This window comes from Globicephala melas, chromosome 3 (genome assembly GCF_963455315.2).
Source record: "Globicephala melas chromosome 3, mGloMel1.2, whole genome shotgun sequence".
In the NCBI taxonomy this organism is placed as follows: Eukaryota; Metazoa; Chordata; class Mammalia; order Artiodactyla; family Delphinidae; genus Globicephala; species Globicephala melas.
Genome location: NC_083316.1, coordinates 72,304,867 through 72,321,927, shown reverse-complemented (window position 1 = coordinate 72,321,927; position 17,061 = coordinate 72,304,867). Strand labels below are relative to the sequence as shown.

Genomic DNA, 17,061 nt, shown 5'->3' with positions numbered 1-17,061 from the left:
ACAAAATATGTTTTGCTAGCAAACAGATAACCTTGATCAGTTCGATGAATATACTCATGATTTACAAGAGCATCTCGATTATATTGAAAATAAAGAATATATGCATATTGATCTATGCTAATAGAGTAATAGATCTAGAGCAGTGATTCCAAGCCATGTTTTCTTGAAATGTTTCAAGGATTCCACAAACATTTAACTCAGTTCAAACAATGTTCTAAACTTCTAAAATAATAAACACATTTAAAGAGGTATATCCAAAAAAAGGATATATTAAGACTATATTAAACAATTTATAAAAATCATGGATAGGCCTGTTCAGTAGGAAAAGCTTCACATTATAGCAAACAAAAAATTACAAAATAGTTCAGTCATTTTCTTCATCATTAAATATGAGAAAGATCTTTTTAACTTAATTGTAACTGAATTTCGAAAGACAGCCAGAGGCTGGTGCCGGCTAGAGAGTCCAAACGTGCTCCAATGAGCCTTCTCAGAGTGTGTGAAAACTCATGTCACTTCAGTATATCTAAAACTTTAACTCTCCAGCACACGCAGTTTCTCTGTTCCTCTCAACCGCAGTTGTTAGGCAAATTACTACTCTACTTAAAAATCAAAGGAAAAATGATACCATAATCTCTCCCAGAGTGCCCTTGACTCTTTTGACAAAGAAAGTAATGATCAGGGGCCCTTCCAGAGCTAATGGCTCCAAATAGGTCTCCTCAGATAAAGAGTCGGGAGCAAACTGAACCACTCCATTTGGATCACCAAACTTTTGTATCTAGAAAGAGAAACAGAGAGCAGAGTGAAAATGTATATAACAGCTATGGATGAAATTACGGTATCCAATATATCAACACACTGATGTATTGTGTATGTACAAGATAAGCTGAGGAAATGAAAGAAACACAATCACGATACTTGGATATAATCCACCTAGCTACCTGATTTTTAAAAACCTTCTTTATTACGTTGATTGTTACCAAAACAGGTAGATTCTTATCCCCCAAGGATAATGGGAATAAGTGTTCAGAAAACTACAATTTGTAGAATCACCAAAGGATAATACTTCAATGACTGAATTTAGCTTTATTCACCTCTCATTTGCTTCATTTAACCAGTTAAGTTTAGCTAACCTCTTTCTACTCATTATGATATAATACAGTATGGAGAGAAGCAAAGGCCCTGTGACGGTTAATTTAATGTGTCATCCTGGCTAGGCTACAGTGTCCAATTGTTTGGTCAAACACTAGTCTAGATGTTGCTGTAAAGGCATTTTGCAGATATGATTAATATCTACAACCAGCTGACTTGAAGTCAAGAAAATTATTCTCAATAATGTGAACGGACCTCATCCAGTCAGTTGAACCTTAAAGAGCAAACACTGAGGCTTCCCGGAGAAGAAGGAATTGTGCCTCAGGACTGTAATTTAGGAATCCTGTTTGAGTTTCCAGCCTGCTGGCCTGCCCCACAAAATTCAAACTCAAGACTGCAACTTCGGTTCTTTCCTGGCCTTCCTGCCTGCCAGCCTGCTTTATGGATTTTGGACTTGCCAGACCCCACAATTCCATGAGCCAATTCCTTAAAAAAAAAAAAAAAAAAAAAAACTCCTTCTTCATATATATTTCCTAATAGTTCTGGTTCTCTGGAGACATCTGACTGATACAGACCCCAGACATGAGTGTTTTCCAAACTTAAAAAAAAGGTGCATCTTTCAGTCTTTTTTTCAGTAACCTTGGTCCCCAGTACTTTCTTCCCCGATGGACTGGGTGATTCATGCAAAATATGCTGAACTCGGACCTGATCCACACCATCATTGCCCTAATTGTACAAGTACCATTCTTCCTTCCAACAATCTGACTTGTGACATCTGTGAACTTTTATGTACTTTAATGGCAAAGATATCCAATGCGTATGATATGACAAATGCCTCCTCTCTAAAAGTGCCAAATATCCCCAAAACATCAGGTTTCCTCAGAAAGTGTAAAATAAGTATTTCTCATTATCTTAAAGCCTTTAAAAATTATCAGTTGGGGCTTCCCTGGTGGCGCAGTGGTTGAGAGTCCACCTGCCGATGCAGGGAACACAGGTTCGTGCCCCGGTCCAGGAGGATCCCACATGCCGCGGAGCAGCTGGGCCCGTGAGCCATGGCTGCTGAGCCTGTGTGTCCGGAGCCTGTGCTCCACAACAGGAGAGGCCACAGCAGTGAGAGGCCCACATACCACAAAAAATAAATAAATAAATAAATAAATATATATATATATATATATATAAATAATAAGGCTATGGAATAAATTAATATAACAACCAGAACATCTGACCCACAGGAATTACTATGACTTCATTTGGTCTTATAACTTTAAATTCATCATAAGCCCATAGAGTTTCAACAAATGTAAATGCATTTTCCAATAAATCGTTAAATCCAAAATTTTGTGGGCAAAACACATTCGGACTTACTGTTAATGTAACATCTTTAGCTCTGGAGTCTAATTTAGCTTCTCCTTTCACAAGTTTAAGTTTAATAATGAAAGTCTTTTCAACTTCAATGTCATCATGAGGATAGACTATCAGAGTGATGCTTCTCACTCCACCTTCCCCATCTCCAAAGGAGAAGGACCCGCTCACCGGGTCAGCGATGTCTCTGTTCTGTGATGGTAAGGCTTCCTGAGAATTGGGTCCGACTATCTCCCAGTTTACCTGCAGGGTGTTTGTTTTTTTTATAGAAACGATCAGCTTTAAACAAAGAATTACTTAGCAGGATATGTAGTATTAAAAATATATATAATACATGTGAAAATTATTCTAGAATATCTCCAGCAAATTCCTATGTTATCAACTCATGTTGTTTAAAACAATATTTGCAAATATAAGCTATGTATCTATAGAATATCTGTTTTCATGAATAGCAACGTCTAACAAGTAAAGAAAGATCTGAATACCCAGTCATTTGTTATCACCACAGGATAACAAAAACATAAAGGTACATATTCTAAATATATATATTAGAGTAATATGAACTTTAAAAATATGAGTACAAACTGTCTTGCTAGTGCACAGCTTCTGTCCATCAAAACCTATTTGAATCAGACTATAAAACCATGTGAAAGGTCTGCTGGGCGTGCAGCAATAAATATACTTAAATTCCTAGTGTAAGAGGAACAGAAATTTTCATAAATTGTTACAAGAAACAAAAATTTTATATTGCAACAAATGCATTTTTTAAAGTTTCTATAATTTAAAATTGTATTCTTTTCATATGCATAAAGAAAGAAAACTGGGCACTTCTCTTTGCTTCTTTCATCAGCATTGGACACAGCTGACCGCTTCTTTTTCTTGAAACACTGTGTCCTGTCTTCCTTGGCTTACATGTTACTCACATAACACATACCTTCTTAGTTTTCCTTCTTTACTTCTCAATCTTTTTGGCTGGCTCTCCCTCCTCAGATCCCTCAATGTTGGGAGCCCGCGCTTGGGTCTATACCCCTTACATCCCTGTCTACACTCCTTAGGCCACAGAGTTTCAAATGCCTCCAGGTGTGTCAACATCTTTTGAATCTGTGTGCAGTCCTGACCTCCCCACAACCCACACTCGAACTTCCCCCTGCCTACCTGCCCCTCCACTGGGATGTCTAGTAGCTACCTCAAATCAACAAGGCCAAAACAGAACTCTTGCTTTTCCCCCCAAGCTTCGGCATCTCCGTAAACAGCACTACAATTTAACCAGTTGCTCAACTAAAATTCTAGCAGTTATCCTTGATTACTCTCTTCCCCTCTACAAGCCCAGTGAATTTTTCCTCCAAAACATACTCGATGCCCATTCTCATCTGGCCAGCTCCATCTCCACCCTTGTCTGAGCCATCGTCAGCTCTGCCCTGGGCTATAGAGGGCAAGAGCCTTCTAACTGCTCTCCCTGCTTCTACTCTGGCTTCTTGACAACCCATTTTCCTCACAGCAGTTATAAATGAGCTGACAACCTGGTGACACTGACATCATTCCCCTGCTTAAAACTCTCTAATGGCATCCTATTTGCACTTAGACTCATCATCTTTAACCTGGCTTAGAAAGTTCTCTGTGGCCAAACACCTACTGGCCCCTCTGATCTATCTTGTGCTGTTACCCCTTCATTTCCAAGCCCATCCACCACATGGACCTCTGCATACCGCAAACATGCCAAGTTTGTAGATCTGCACTAGCTAATCCCTCTGCCCAAATGCTCATCCCTCTAACAATTACTTGAGCACCTCTTTCTTATCATCTTTCAGCTTTAATATCACACCCTTACCATCCAATCAACAGTGGCCAGCAGGTCACTTATGATCGTGTCTCCTGATTTTACATTCCTGCAAAAAACTTAGTGTTATCAGATCATTTTCTTTTCATTTTTTTGTTTATTGTTTGAAAACTTTATGAGAACAGAGATGAAGTCTGTCTTGTTCACCAGTGCGTTCTCAGGGCCTATAACAGGGTCTGATACATGGAAAGCCCTCTACAAATACTTGTTGACTTTTACCAGAATCCTTCATTTAATTTTTAACTTTCTCTCAAGAGTGTCCTGAGGACAGCTATATGCCTTATGCATTTTTATGTACTTCAAAGGATTTTAGAAGCTGCTTTATACCTACTAGGTAATTAATAAGTATTACTGACTGTGAATAAATAAATGACTATATTTGAGGAATAAGAAAATCCAACAGCATATCTATCAATCCAAATTATTTTTTAAATCATGGGAAAAATAACTCTACCTGAATCTCTCCCAAGAGTCCTCCAGTCCGCTCCAGCATCAAGGGTAAAATCATTGTAGAATTGGGATTAGGAATAGAAATTTTGCTTTGATTGAGAAATCTTACTACACCAAAGGGAGAGTCACTCTTGGCAATCGTGATTCTGCACACTAGGTGGCGCCCAAGGACCGCTCCACCAGTAGCTCCAATGAGCAGGATTTCAATGGGCTCCTCAAATTCGCTGCATAGCAAGAAGGAGCAATTCTGTGAGTCTAAACATATTAAAATGCTTCTAAAATCCAAATAACTAGTCATTTTCAAAATTGGTCATACATATTCAAGGCACAGTAGTCACACACCAAGTGGTAAGAAGAGGGTGCTTAGCTAAAAGCACAAATGATCACTTCAATATTACATAAACTGGGATAGTTATTAGACTTTCTTCCCCTCTTTTTAATTGATTAATGCATTAAGGAAGTGATCTGCAGGATGTTTCCACATTCTGATTAGACTTTTCAAATCTAGAAGAATAAAAATTATTATTTCTTCTTCTGTTTGAGAAAAAGTGAGGCACAATCACAATGGACTCCCAATCCCTTTTTCCCTATCTCAGCACCTCCTAAAGTTTCTCACTCATTTTTCAATGGGTACAAGTATAATCTAAAATTCTATTATCAGTGCAAAACATAGGTAAGGACTGGAGCACAATACTCATGCTTTACATATGCCCATGTTATTTCCAATATCACTAAGTAGTTTTACCTTTCATTGTCATCAATGATGGAAACATTTATAAAACTTAAGCTCTGCCCATGCTGAAAGGTGACTGAACTACCATGCAGTACATAATCAACACCACCAGGAACTGCAGAAGAGCTCTGAGAGATGACATCAGCTGTCACACGGCCGTAAGTGCCATGAAGCCTCACCACTGGAATCATGATCATCCCTACGTCCTCCTCCACTGTAACAGGAGTTTGAAATTAATTGGTACGCCAGACAAAGCAAGTGACTTTTATAAGATTCAGTCAAATCAAACATGACAATTAAATATAACAGTACAACACAAGCACTCAATTCTTCCACAGTTCATTTATTGCTTTAAAAAACAATTAGTGAAAATGTCATGACTTATTTTTTTTTTTTAGGAGAACTACAGTATGTCACAAGTTGAAAATTATAGTGAGCAGTGTAAGTTAGAATTTAAATAATCGATTTAATCATTAGCATAGCCATTCTTTCTCTGTGTGCCACATATAAATAAATAACCCTTGCTTTTTTGACAATGCTAGATGAGCACAAAAAACACTTAAAATATGTGTACTCAAAGGAAACCATTCTGGGGGGCTTCCCTGGTGGCGCAGTGGTTGAGAGTCCGCCTGCTGATGCAGGGGACACGGGTTCGTGCCCCGGTCCGGGAAGATCCCACATGCCACGGAGTGGCTGGGCCCGTGAGCCATGGCTGCTGAGCCTGCGCGTCCGGAGCCTGTGCTCCGCAAAGGGAGAGGCCACAACAGTGAAAGGCCTGCGTACCGCAAAAAAAAAAAAAGGAAACCGTTCTGGATTGTTTCTGCATATTTAACTGAAACATCAGTAATATAAAAAATAAGGTGTATGTTATTTATATCATATAAGTGTTTGAAAACTCCAGATATAAAGATGATTCTGTTACATTTTCAGTTCCTATGAAATCTCCTTGTAAATCTGAAAATGTTTCCTCAGTGCTTGATTTCAACTTAAAATTTCTATTCATATTTTATTTCTTCTTCAGCTATGCTAACATATGTATATTAAAATATCATTTAATAGAGTTCACACTAGCCAGAGCTAAATAGTACTGAACTTACATTGTAATTATAAATGCATTGTCCCAAATATCCCCAAAGATAGTGAATCAAACAGAAATCAGTGAACAAAAAAGATCCAAGTCCCATTTTTCTGCTGGTATAAAAATGCAGCCTTTTTTTACTTGCTGTAGACTGAAGTTCACAAAATGGTGATGTTTTCCAGGACTTTACCCATGAAGTCAATACAAATCAACTCCTAAAGTGATTTCTGATGAACTTAAAAAATGGCTAGATAATGAAAGAATTTCACGGAGGCAATGAAGCCAATAAATTAATTGCAACAAGAAGATACCATGTTTATTTTGAAAGGTATATTCATATTCTGCTTTTGAATAAAATCAGAAAAAGCAGCCACCTCCTTCTACCAGGAGGAAATATAACCATATATTCTGCATTCTGCTTCTACAAGAGGGGAGAATTGGCAAGATAAGGCAAGCTGCTATTAGATACTGTTTCAAGAAAGCATGATTAGGAGTCCAGATACTACTTGCACCTGCGGTCCAGTAAAATATTTCAAAGGTGATTATTCATTAGGAAGTGAATATTCACTGATTTCTAATCACAAAGGAAATTAAGCATTACATAAATTAGAAATATAAGTGTTCGAAATATAAACATTTCAACAATCTTAAAGTTAAACATAATTTCTCTAAATGCCTTATTCCCAACCATTCCACTTTGCCATACAAAAGTGAGATTCAAGACTGCCCAAAGGTAACTCAAAATATATTTTTAAAATAAATATGTAAATATATATAAAGGCATATATAAATACATACAAAGGTGTATATATGTGTACACACACACACGCACGCACACACACACACGCACGCACACACACATGCACACACCCCAAATCAGGAAAATTTGCATACAGCAATTCAAACTGACAATGTCGTGCTGAGGTACTCTAATTCAGAAATTGGTGGCAAATTTATAAGTAACGTTACTGAACCTACCTTCAAAGTCAGTATAACTTGGGTCAAATTCAATGATTCCCTCTGCATTATCATTTTTCATTATGATGATTCGGACGATGGAGATGTCTCCTATTTCAGGAGGCTGATCCACCTGAAGTCCATTTTCTTGGATGGTAAAATCATACCCCCTTTCAGAGTCATAAAAAATAAATAAAATAAATTGAGTATAATTGTTTAGCATGAATTGAAGAAGGGTCCTATTAGCTCCTATAATTTAGTCCTATTAAGCTTTTTCATCCTTTTAAAGATCCCAACACGAAAATACTTTTCTTTTCTGAAATGATGTTTGAAATATATTTCTGTGCTGTTCCCAATTATCACCGCCTGCATAAAACCAAAACTCATATAAAGTTATTAAACTTAGGCAATAGGAAAAGATAATAAAACTATTAGGAAATTGGGAAGAAGTTGGAAAATGAACCTCTGGGGCTAGGAATGTACTGCTGAACACATACTACAGTAATGGGTCACGGAAGGGAATGTACATTAAATTGTAGTGCACTCAAAGATGGAAACCAGCTTGGTTAGAGATCTACAGTGTTAGGTTGAGAGGATTACTTTATTTATTTATTTTTTTTATGGAAGAGAGAGTTACTTTAAGGATATAATGAGTGTCATGCCACTAAAGAAATTTTAAGCTAAACCATCAAGATTCAAGAAAAGATTCCAGTTTCTGTGAATATCAATTAAATCAATGCCTCTATTCTTTCATACAGATGGTAGCTTACTTGTCTAGCAATGTATTTCTGCTGAGAAAGTCTCTTTTACAGATTGCTATTACTCCCATCAAAGAAAAGTTTTGACTTCCTGGGTTTTACATCACTTTAATTCCTGAAGCTACCAAAAAAGATGGCACTAAACCATTTTAGTCCTTCCTTCAATTCCCAAATTCTATTTACCTAGTATTTTTAACCTACCCAGTTTGGAAAGGTTGAACGCTCATTAATTAGATTATATACAAGACAAAATTAGAAAACTGGGGGTTAAAACATTAAATGATAAGAGAAACCGTTATCAGTAGTCTGAGATGGATCATGGTTTAGCTGCTTACCGTAACTGAGTATCAAGGCAGTAAACTTTCTAGCAACTAGGCAAACTGGGTTTATACTACTCTCCTTTTCAGATCAAAGGAAGCCTAGAAATTTATCTGGAAGGAAAACTTGTTTCCTCAGAATTAAGCTTAAGTAGGAATTGCCTTTTTTAAAGGGCAGCAGCGAGGACAAATGCCTCAAGCCCCACTTAGTCAAAAACACAGATATAATCTCACACATAATGAGCTACATTTACCAAACTTCACTCACTCAATTAAAACAGTCAGTGACCATCTCAAGTTTTAATACATTTAATATAAGTACAAATTCATTCCCATCGTCAGACACAGAATCATACCTGGGAAATTTAAGAGTTGAAGTGTTAGTGAGCCCACAATAATTTTTCCCAGGGGAATGAGATACACTCTGCCTAAGTCATTCAGTGAAATATTTTAGTTAAAAAAAGCTTTAAAGCATTGCATTAATATCACAAATGCAAAAGCATTTTCATTGCATGCACAAGTAAACTTCCTTTAGGACATATCTAAGTGCAAACATTATTCCAGTTGAAGGTTGTATGTAAGCCATAGGTACAGAGGTGCTTCTTGAGCCACTTAACCTGTAGGTATTCCATCTATTTCATCATGTAACATGTGTTTCCCACCCTTGTTAATCAAGTCACTGCACTAAATCAGAGAATGAGAGGGACTCAATATGGTTAACTCTTGATTTTCAGTGAAAACATGGTGCATTAACTACCAACCATCTTTTACTCAAAATTTTCTCCCCTGCTTTAAAAATGCCATTGGGCAAACATCTACCTCATTCATCACAAAGAAGACAATATTGTACAGCCTTCAGAGACATCAAGGAAAGAAATCTCTCAGTCCAGCCTGTTCCCTGGTGTAGAGACAGAGATGGAGGAACCAAAATCTGTCCCACCAGCTGACCTTTGACCTAGAGAACAGCTCCTCTCTCTCCTCACCAAATTACTACAAGTCCACACCATGTTCAATTCCCCTGCTGCCCAGAGTGACTTCACACAACAGAAACACATACTTTCAACTTTCAGGAAAAAATTTTATTTAGAACATTGTATAATTAACAGTCTTTGCCACCACTGTCCTGGTCTAGTGTCACATAAATGTGAGACAAAGCAGGGGAAGACTGTTTTACAGTCAGTTCAGTATTAATCCCTGCACAACCTAGCTTTCACTCATCCTTTCTCTCTGTTTTGTTTCCTTTTTCCTATTTTTCTCTTTTACTTTACCTTCCCAGGAGTTCCACCTTTGTAATCACTAGGGAAAATTCCTCAGGGCCTTCAGGAAGGTTGTCATCAAGGATTTCAATGTGCACACTTTTCACCGTCTCCCTCGCTTCAAAGAGGAGCTGCCCTGGTGGAGGGATGAAATCCACGCCGGCCTCAGCTGTCCCACTCACAGCCTCAAACCAGAGCCTCACGGGGCCAAAAGAGCCACCCGAACGGATGATTGTGAGGTTAACCTATGCAAGAAGCAGTTTTTTATTTTGGATGAGTACTCTACCAGACAAGACTTAATTTTGAGTGTCTCTAATCCTATTTACCAGGATTATGTCGAAGTTACACGTAAATGTATCAAAGTATATAAATTCTATGTTAAAATGATATCAGGAACACATTAATCAGTTTGTGAACACTTTGGAATATGAACAGAGAAACACATTTTAAAGATCACTCACGATATAAAAACTAAAAATGATATTTAACATTTTAAGCATTTCATGCTCCACCTTTTGCACTTCCTCTGACACTCGAAGTTGTTCTTGTGAAAAGGCGAATCGTCCATAGGGAAAGTCACTAGCCACCACTGTGATGTTGGCAATGCTGCTGGCTTCACGCCATACACCCCCGTCGCTGACTCCAGTGAGCTGAAACTCATAGAAACACTTTTCCTCGGGAATGTCATCATTCAAAGCCTAGAGAAGGACAGAAAGAGCCATGAGCAGCAGAATCTGAACATTTAAAAAAATATATCTATCATATAAGCAAAACAATGAACTCTCTAATACTGACCACCTCCCACCACCCCACCCCCCAACCACACACACACACAGCAAAGGGCATAACAGCAATCAGTAATACTGATACCTGTAACACTACAATTGCCGCAGACTGTCCATCTCGCATTGTTAGTTTTCCTGAAGTTTCAGCAAATTCCCCCATGGAAGGAGGGAATATCCTCCAGTACACTGTGACCTCCCCAGAAATCGCTGGGCCACGAACGAGGCTATAACAACACACAAATGTATATTTCATTTTTTATTGAAAAGAGCTTTTCCTAAATATTTGCTCTATCCTTCAAAAATAAACAATTTTCAATTATTTCAAGAATATTATGAATTTCAATAACCCTATCTATCAACTATAAAGCAAAAAAAGTCTTTTAATTCCAAGACAGTAACACCCAAAATACTGAGCTTGTGTAAATCTGCTTGACAAGAATACTAGGAAAAGCAGAACACTAAAAGTAGAAGGTTTAAAGGAATAAAAAAAAAGTACGTATGGACATTCCACTTACTACACAAGATACAAAATACGAATAAAGAACAGTAAACACTTCACACATGCAGTGCTAATGAAAAAACTACCAAAAAGATAAAGTTTTGACACAAATTCAGCTACTTTATTGATAACTGCTATCTCACTCCTCATGAGAAAATTTATGATAAACAAAACTGCCTATGATCATACTACCCTAGTTAAATAATAGGTCCTAATTTTAGAACAATCAGAATCATCAAATCTTTGATCCAGATGATTTTTTAAGGGATGATTCTGGAGCTGAGGCACACAAGCTTACAGAGATGAAGTAACTCCTATTTTACGTGGTTAGTGACAGAACAGGGCTGAAAGCACAGATCTCTTGATGTTACTCAGTGTGCTCTCCTTGGCATGGGGTTGTGCAAATAATCTAAAGAACAGTCAGAAACCTTCTCATGGCCTACCCAGCTCTTCGGTGGGGACAATGGTGGACTCTGGGAGGGCTCACACCAAGGAGTACTACCCAGAATTGCTGCTGCAAGTGTCTTTGTCCCCACGGGGAGCCACAGCCACCCCTCCACCTCTGCAGGAGACCCTCCAACACTAACAGGTCCAAGGCTGAAGGCAGAAGGTACACACTCCCATTCCACAAAGAAAGAGGTAGAGGGACCTTAAAGTAGCATTTTTTAAAAAAGCTGTGTGGTTGACAGGGTCTTGGTGCTCCAGCCGGGTGTCAGGCCTGAGCCTCTGAGGTGGGAGAGCCGAGTTCAGGACACCGGTCCACCAGAGACCTCCTGACCTCATGTAATATCAAACGGCGAAAGCTCTCCCAGAGATCTCCATCCATTTCAATGCTAAGAACCAGCTCCACTCATCGACCAGCAAGCTACAGTGCTGGACACCCTATGCCATACAACTAGCAAGACAGGAACACAACCCCATCCATTAGGAGAGACGCTGCCTAAACTCATAATAAGGTCACAGACACCCCAAAACAAACCATCAGACGTGGTCCTGCCCACCAGAAAGACAAGATCCAGCCTCATCCACCAGAACACAGGCACTAGTCCCCTCCACCAGGAAGCCTACACAACCCACTGAACCAACCTTAGCCACTGGGGGCAGACACCAAAAACAACGGGAACTACGAACCTGCAGCCTGCGAAAAGGAGACCCCAAACACAGTAAGTTAAGCAAAATAAGAAGAGAGAGAAACACACAGCATATGAATGGAGCAAGGTAAAAACCCACCAGACCTAATAAATAAAGAGGAAATAGGCAGGCTACCTGAAAAAGAATTCAGAATAATGATAGTAAAGATGATCCAAAATCTTGGAAATAGAATGGAGAAAATATAAGAAACGTTTAACAAGGACCTAGAAGAACTAAAGAGCAAACAAACAATGATGAAGAACACAATAATTGAAATTAAAAATTCTCTAGAAGGGATCAATAGCAGAATAACTGAGGCAGAAGAACGGATAAGTGACCTGGTAGATAAAATAGTGGAAATAACTACTGCAGGGCAGAATAAGGAAAAAATAATGAAAAGAACAGAGGAGAGTCTCAGAGACCTCTGGGACAACATTAAATGCACCAACATTCAAATTATAGGGGTCCCAGAAGAAGAAGAGGAAAAGAAAGGGACTGAGAAAATATTTGAAGAGATAATAGTTGAAAACTTCCCTAATATGGGAAAGGAAATAGTTAATCAAAAAATACACTAGAAGGAATCAAGGGCAGAATAACTGAGGTAGAGGAACATTCTACATAGTGGAAATAACTACCGCAGAGCAGAATAAAGAAAAAGATTGAAAAGAATTGAGAACAGTCTCAGAGATCTCTGGGACAACATTAAACGCACCAACATTCAAATTCTAGGGGTCCCAGAGGAAGAAGAGAAAAAATAAGGGACTGAGAAATATTTGAAGAGATTATAGTTGAAAACTTCCCCAATACGGGGAAAGAAATAGTCAATCAAGTCCAGTAAGCGCAGAGAGTCCCATACAAGACAAATCCAAGGAGAAACACGCCAAGACACATATTAATAAAACTATCAAAAATTAAATACAAAGAAAAAATATTAAAAGCAGCAAGGGAAAAGCAACAATTCACACACAAGGGAATCCCCATAAGGTTAACAGCAGATCTTTCAACAGAAACTCTGCATGACAGAAGGGAGTGGCAGGACATATTTAAAGTGATGAAAGGGAATAGCCTACAACCAAGATTACTCTACCGAGCAAGGATCTCACTCAGATTCGATGGAGAAATTAAAATCTTTACAGATAAGCAAAAGCTAAGACAATTCAGCACCACCAAACCAGTTCTACAAAAAATGCAAAGGAACTTCTCTATGCAGGAAACACAAGAGAAGGAAAAGACTTACAATAACAAACCCAAAACAATTAAGAAAATGGTAATTGGAACATACATATTGATAAGTACCTTAAAAGTAAAAGGATTAAATGCTCCAACCAAAAGACATAGACTGGCTGAATGGATACAAAAACAAGACCCATACATACGCTGTCTACAAGATACCCACTTCAGACCTAGGAAAACATACAGACTGAAAGTGAGGGGATGGAAAAAGATATTCCATGCAAATGGAAATCAAAAGAAAGCTGGAGTCACCAATTCTCATATCAGACAAAATAGACTTTAAAACAAAGACTATTACAAGAGACGAAGAAGGACACTACATAATGATCAAGGGAGCAAACCAAGAAGATATAACAATTGTAAATATTCATGCACCCAACATAGAAGCACCTCAATACATAAGACAAATACTAACAGAAATAAAAGGGGGAATCGACAGTAACACAATCATAGTAGGGGACTTTAACACCCCACTCTCACCAATGGACAGAACATCCAAAATGAAAGTAAACAAGGAAACACAAGCTGTTAATGATACATTAAACAAGATGGACTTAATTGATATTTATAGGACATTCCATCCAAAACCAGCAGATTACACTTTCTTCTCAAATGTGCAGAGAACATTCTCCAGGATAGATCACATCTTGGGTCACAAATCAAGCCACAGAAAATTTAAGAAAACTGAAATCATATCAAGCATCTTTTCTGGCCACAACGCTATGAGATTAGAAATCAATTACAGGGAAAAAAACATGAGAAACACAAACACATGGAGGCTAATCAATATGTTACTAAATAGCCAAGAGATACTGAAGAAATCAAACAGGAAATCAAAAAACACCTAGACAGAAATGACAATGAAAACATGACAATCCAAAACCTGTTGGATGCAGCAAAAACAGTTCTAAGAGGGAAGTTTATAGCATTACAAGCCTACCACAAGAAACAAGAAAATTTCAAATAAACAATCTAACCTTACACCTAAAGGAATTAGAGAAAGAAGAACAAACAAAACCCAAAGTTAGTAGAAAGAAAGAAATCATACAGATCAGAGCAGAAATAAATGAAATAGAAACAAAGACGACAATAGCAAAGATCAATAAAACTAAAAGCTGGTTCTTTGAGAAGATAAACAAAATTGATAAACCATTAGCCAGACTCATCAAGAAAACAAGGGGGGGCTTCCCTGGTGGCGCAGTGGTTGAGAGTCCGCCTGCCGATGCAGGGGACACGGGTTCGTGCCCCGGTCCGGGAAGATCCCACGTGCCGCGGAGCGGCTAGGCCGACGAGCTATGGCCGCTGAGCCTGCGCGTCCGGAGCCTGTGCTCCGCAACAGGAGAGGCCACAACAGAGAGGCCCGCATACCGCAAAAAAAAAAAAAAAAAGAAAGAAAACAAGGGAGAGGACTCAAATCAATAAAATTAGAACTGAAAAAAGAGAAGTTACAACAGACACTGAAGAAATACAAAGCATCCTAAGAGACTACGACAAGCAACTCTATGCCAACAAAATGAACAACCTGGAAGAAATGGACAAATTCTTAGAAAGGTATAACTTTCCAAGACTGAACCAGGAAGAAATAGAAAATATGAACAGACCAATCACAAGTAATGAAATTGAAACTGTTATTAAAAATCTTCCAACAAACAAAAGTCCAGGACAAGATAGCTTCACAGGTGAATTCTATCAAACATTTAGAGAAAAGCTAACACCCATCCTTCTCAAACTCTTCCAAAAAATTGTGGAGGAAGGAACACTCCCAAACTCATTCTATGAGGCCACCATCACCCTGATACCAAAACCAGACAAAGATACTACAGAAAAAGAAAATTACAGACCAATATCACTGATGAATATAGATGCAAAAATCCTCAACAAAATACTATCAAACAGAATCCAACAACACATTAAAAGGATCATACACCATGATCAAGTGGGATTTATCCCAGGGACGCAAGGATTCTTCAATACATGCAAATCAATCAATATGAAACACCATGTTAACAAACTGAAGAATAATACCATATGACCATCAAAATAGATGCAGAAAAAGCTTTTGACAAAATTCAACACCCAGTTATGATAAAAAGTCTCCAGAAAGTGGGCATAGAGGGAACCTACCACAACATAATAAAGGCCATATACTACAAACCCACAGCAAGCATCATTCTCAATGGTGAAAAACTGAAAGCATTTCCTCTAAGATCAAGAACATGACAAGGATATCCACTCTCACCACTATTATTCAATATAGTTTTGGAAGTCCTAGCCATGGCAAACAGAGAAGAAAAAGAAATAAAAGGAATACAAATTGGAAAAGGAGAAGTAAAACTGTCACTGTTTACAGACAACATGATAGTATACATAGAGAATCCTAAAGATGCCGCCAGAAAACTACTAGAGCTAATCAATGGATTTGTTAAAGTAGCAGGATACAAAATTAATGCACAGAAATTTCTAGCATTCCTATACACTAATGATGAAAAATCTGAAAGAGACACTCTTTAAGGAAAATCTGAAAAATCTGAAAAATCTGAAAGAGACTCTCTTTAAGTGTTTAAGGAAACACTCCCATTTACCACTGCATTAAAAAGAATAAAATACTTAGGAATAAACCTACCAAGGGAGACAAAAGACATGTATGCAGAAAACTATAAAACACTGATGAAAGAAATTAAAGATGATATAAACAGATGGAGAGATATACCATGTTCTTGGATTGGAAGAAGCAACAATTGCAAAAATGACTATACAACACAAAGCAGTCTACAGATTCAATGCAATCCCTATCAAATTACAAATGGCACTTTTTACAGAAGTAGAACAAAAAAATCTTAGAATTTGTATGGAGACACAACAGTGCCCAAATGGCCAAAACAATCTTGTGAAAGATAAAAGAGCTGGAGGAAACAGGTTCTGGACTTCAGACTATACTACAAAGCTTCAGTAATCAAGACAGTATGGTAGTGCCACAAAAACAGAAATATAGATCAATGGAACAGGATAGAAAGCCCAGAGATAAACCCATATACATATGGTCACCTTATTTTTGATAAAGGAGGCAAGAATATACAATGGAAAAAAGAAAGGCTCTTCAATAAGTGGTGCTGGGAAAACTGGACAGCTACATGTAAAGAATGAAATTAGAACACTCTCTAACACCATACACAAAAATAAACTCAAAATGGATTAAAGAGTTAAATGTAAAACTCTTAGAGGAAAACATAGGCAGAACACTGCATGACATAAATCACAGCAAGATCCTTTCTGACCCACCTCCTAGAGAAATGGAAATAAAAAAAAATAAACAAATGGTACCTAATGAAATTTAAAAGCTTTTGCACAGCAAAGGAAACCATAAACAAGAAAAAAAGACAACCCTCAGAATGGGAGAAAATATTTGCAAACGAAGCAACAGACAAAGGATTAATATCTAAAATACACAAGTAGCTCATGCAGCTCTATATCAAAAAAACAATCAACCAAATCCAAAAATGGGCAGAAGACCTAAACAGACATTTCTCCCAAGAAGATATACAGATTGCCAACAAACACATGAAAGGATGCTCAACA

The 17,061-nt window shown here is 37.8% G+C and overlaps 1 protein-coding gene across 1 annotated transcript in view; it reads right to left on the bottom strand.

Annotated features, from left to right (window-relative positions):
• The window catches only part of ADGRV1 (adhesion G protein-coupled receptor V1), a 564,815-nt gene that overhangs the window by 350,907 nt on the left and 196,847 nt on the right, over window positions 1–17,061 (bottom strand). The window contains exons 63-70 of the mRNA XM_060296007.1: window positions 10,708–10,846; window positions 10,350–10,535; window positions 9,850–10,082; window positions 7,528–7,676; window positions 5,484–5,685; window positions 4,743–4,962; window positions 2,455–2,694; window positions 626–775 (exon numbers count right to left, since the gene is read on the bottom strand). Of these exons, the coding sequence (XP_060151990.1) occupies window positions 626–775; window positions 2,455–2,694; window positions 4,743–4,962; window positions 5,484–5,685; window positions 7,528–7,676; window positions 9,850–10,082; window positions 10,350–10,535; window positions 10,708–10,846 (1,519 nt within the window). The remainder of the gene's footprint in view (window positions 1–625; window positions 776–2,454; window positions 2,695–4,742; window positions 4,963–5,483; window positions 5,686–7,527; window positions 7,677–9,849; window positions 10,083–10,349; window positions 10,536–10,707; window positions 10,847–17,061) is intronic.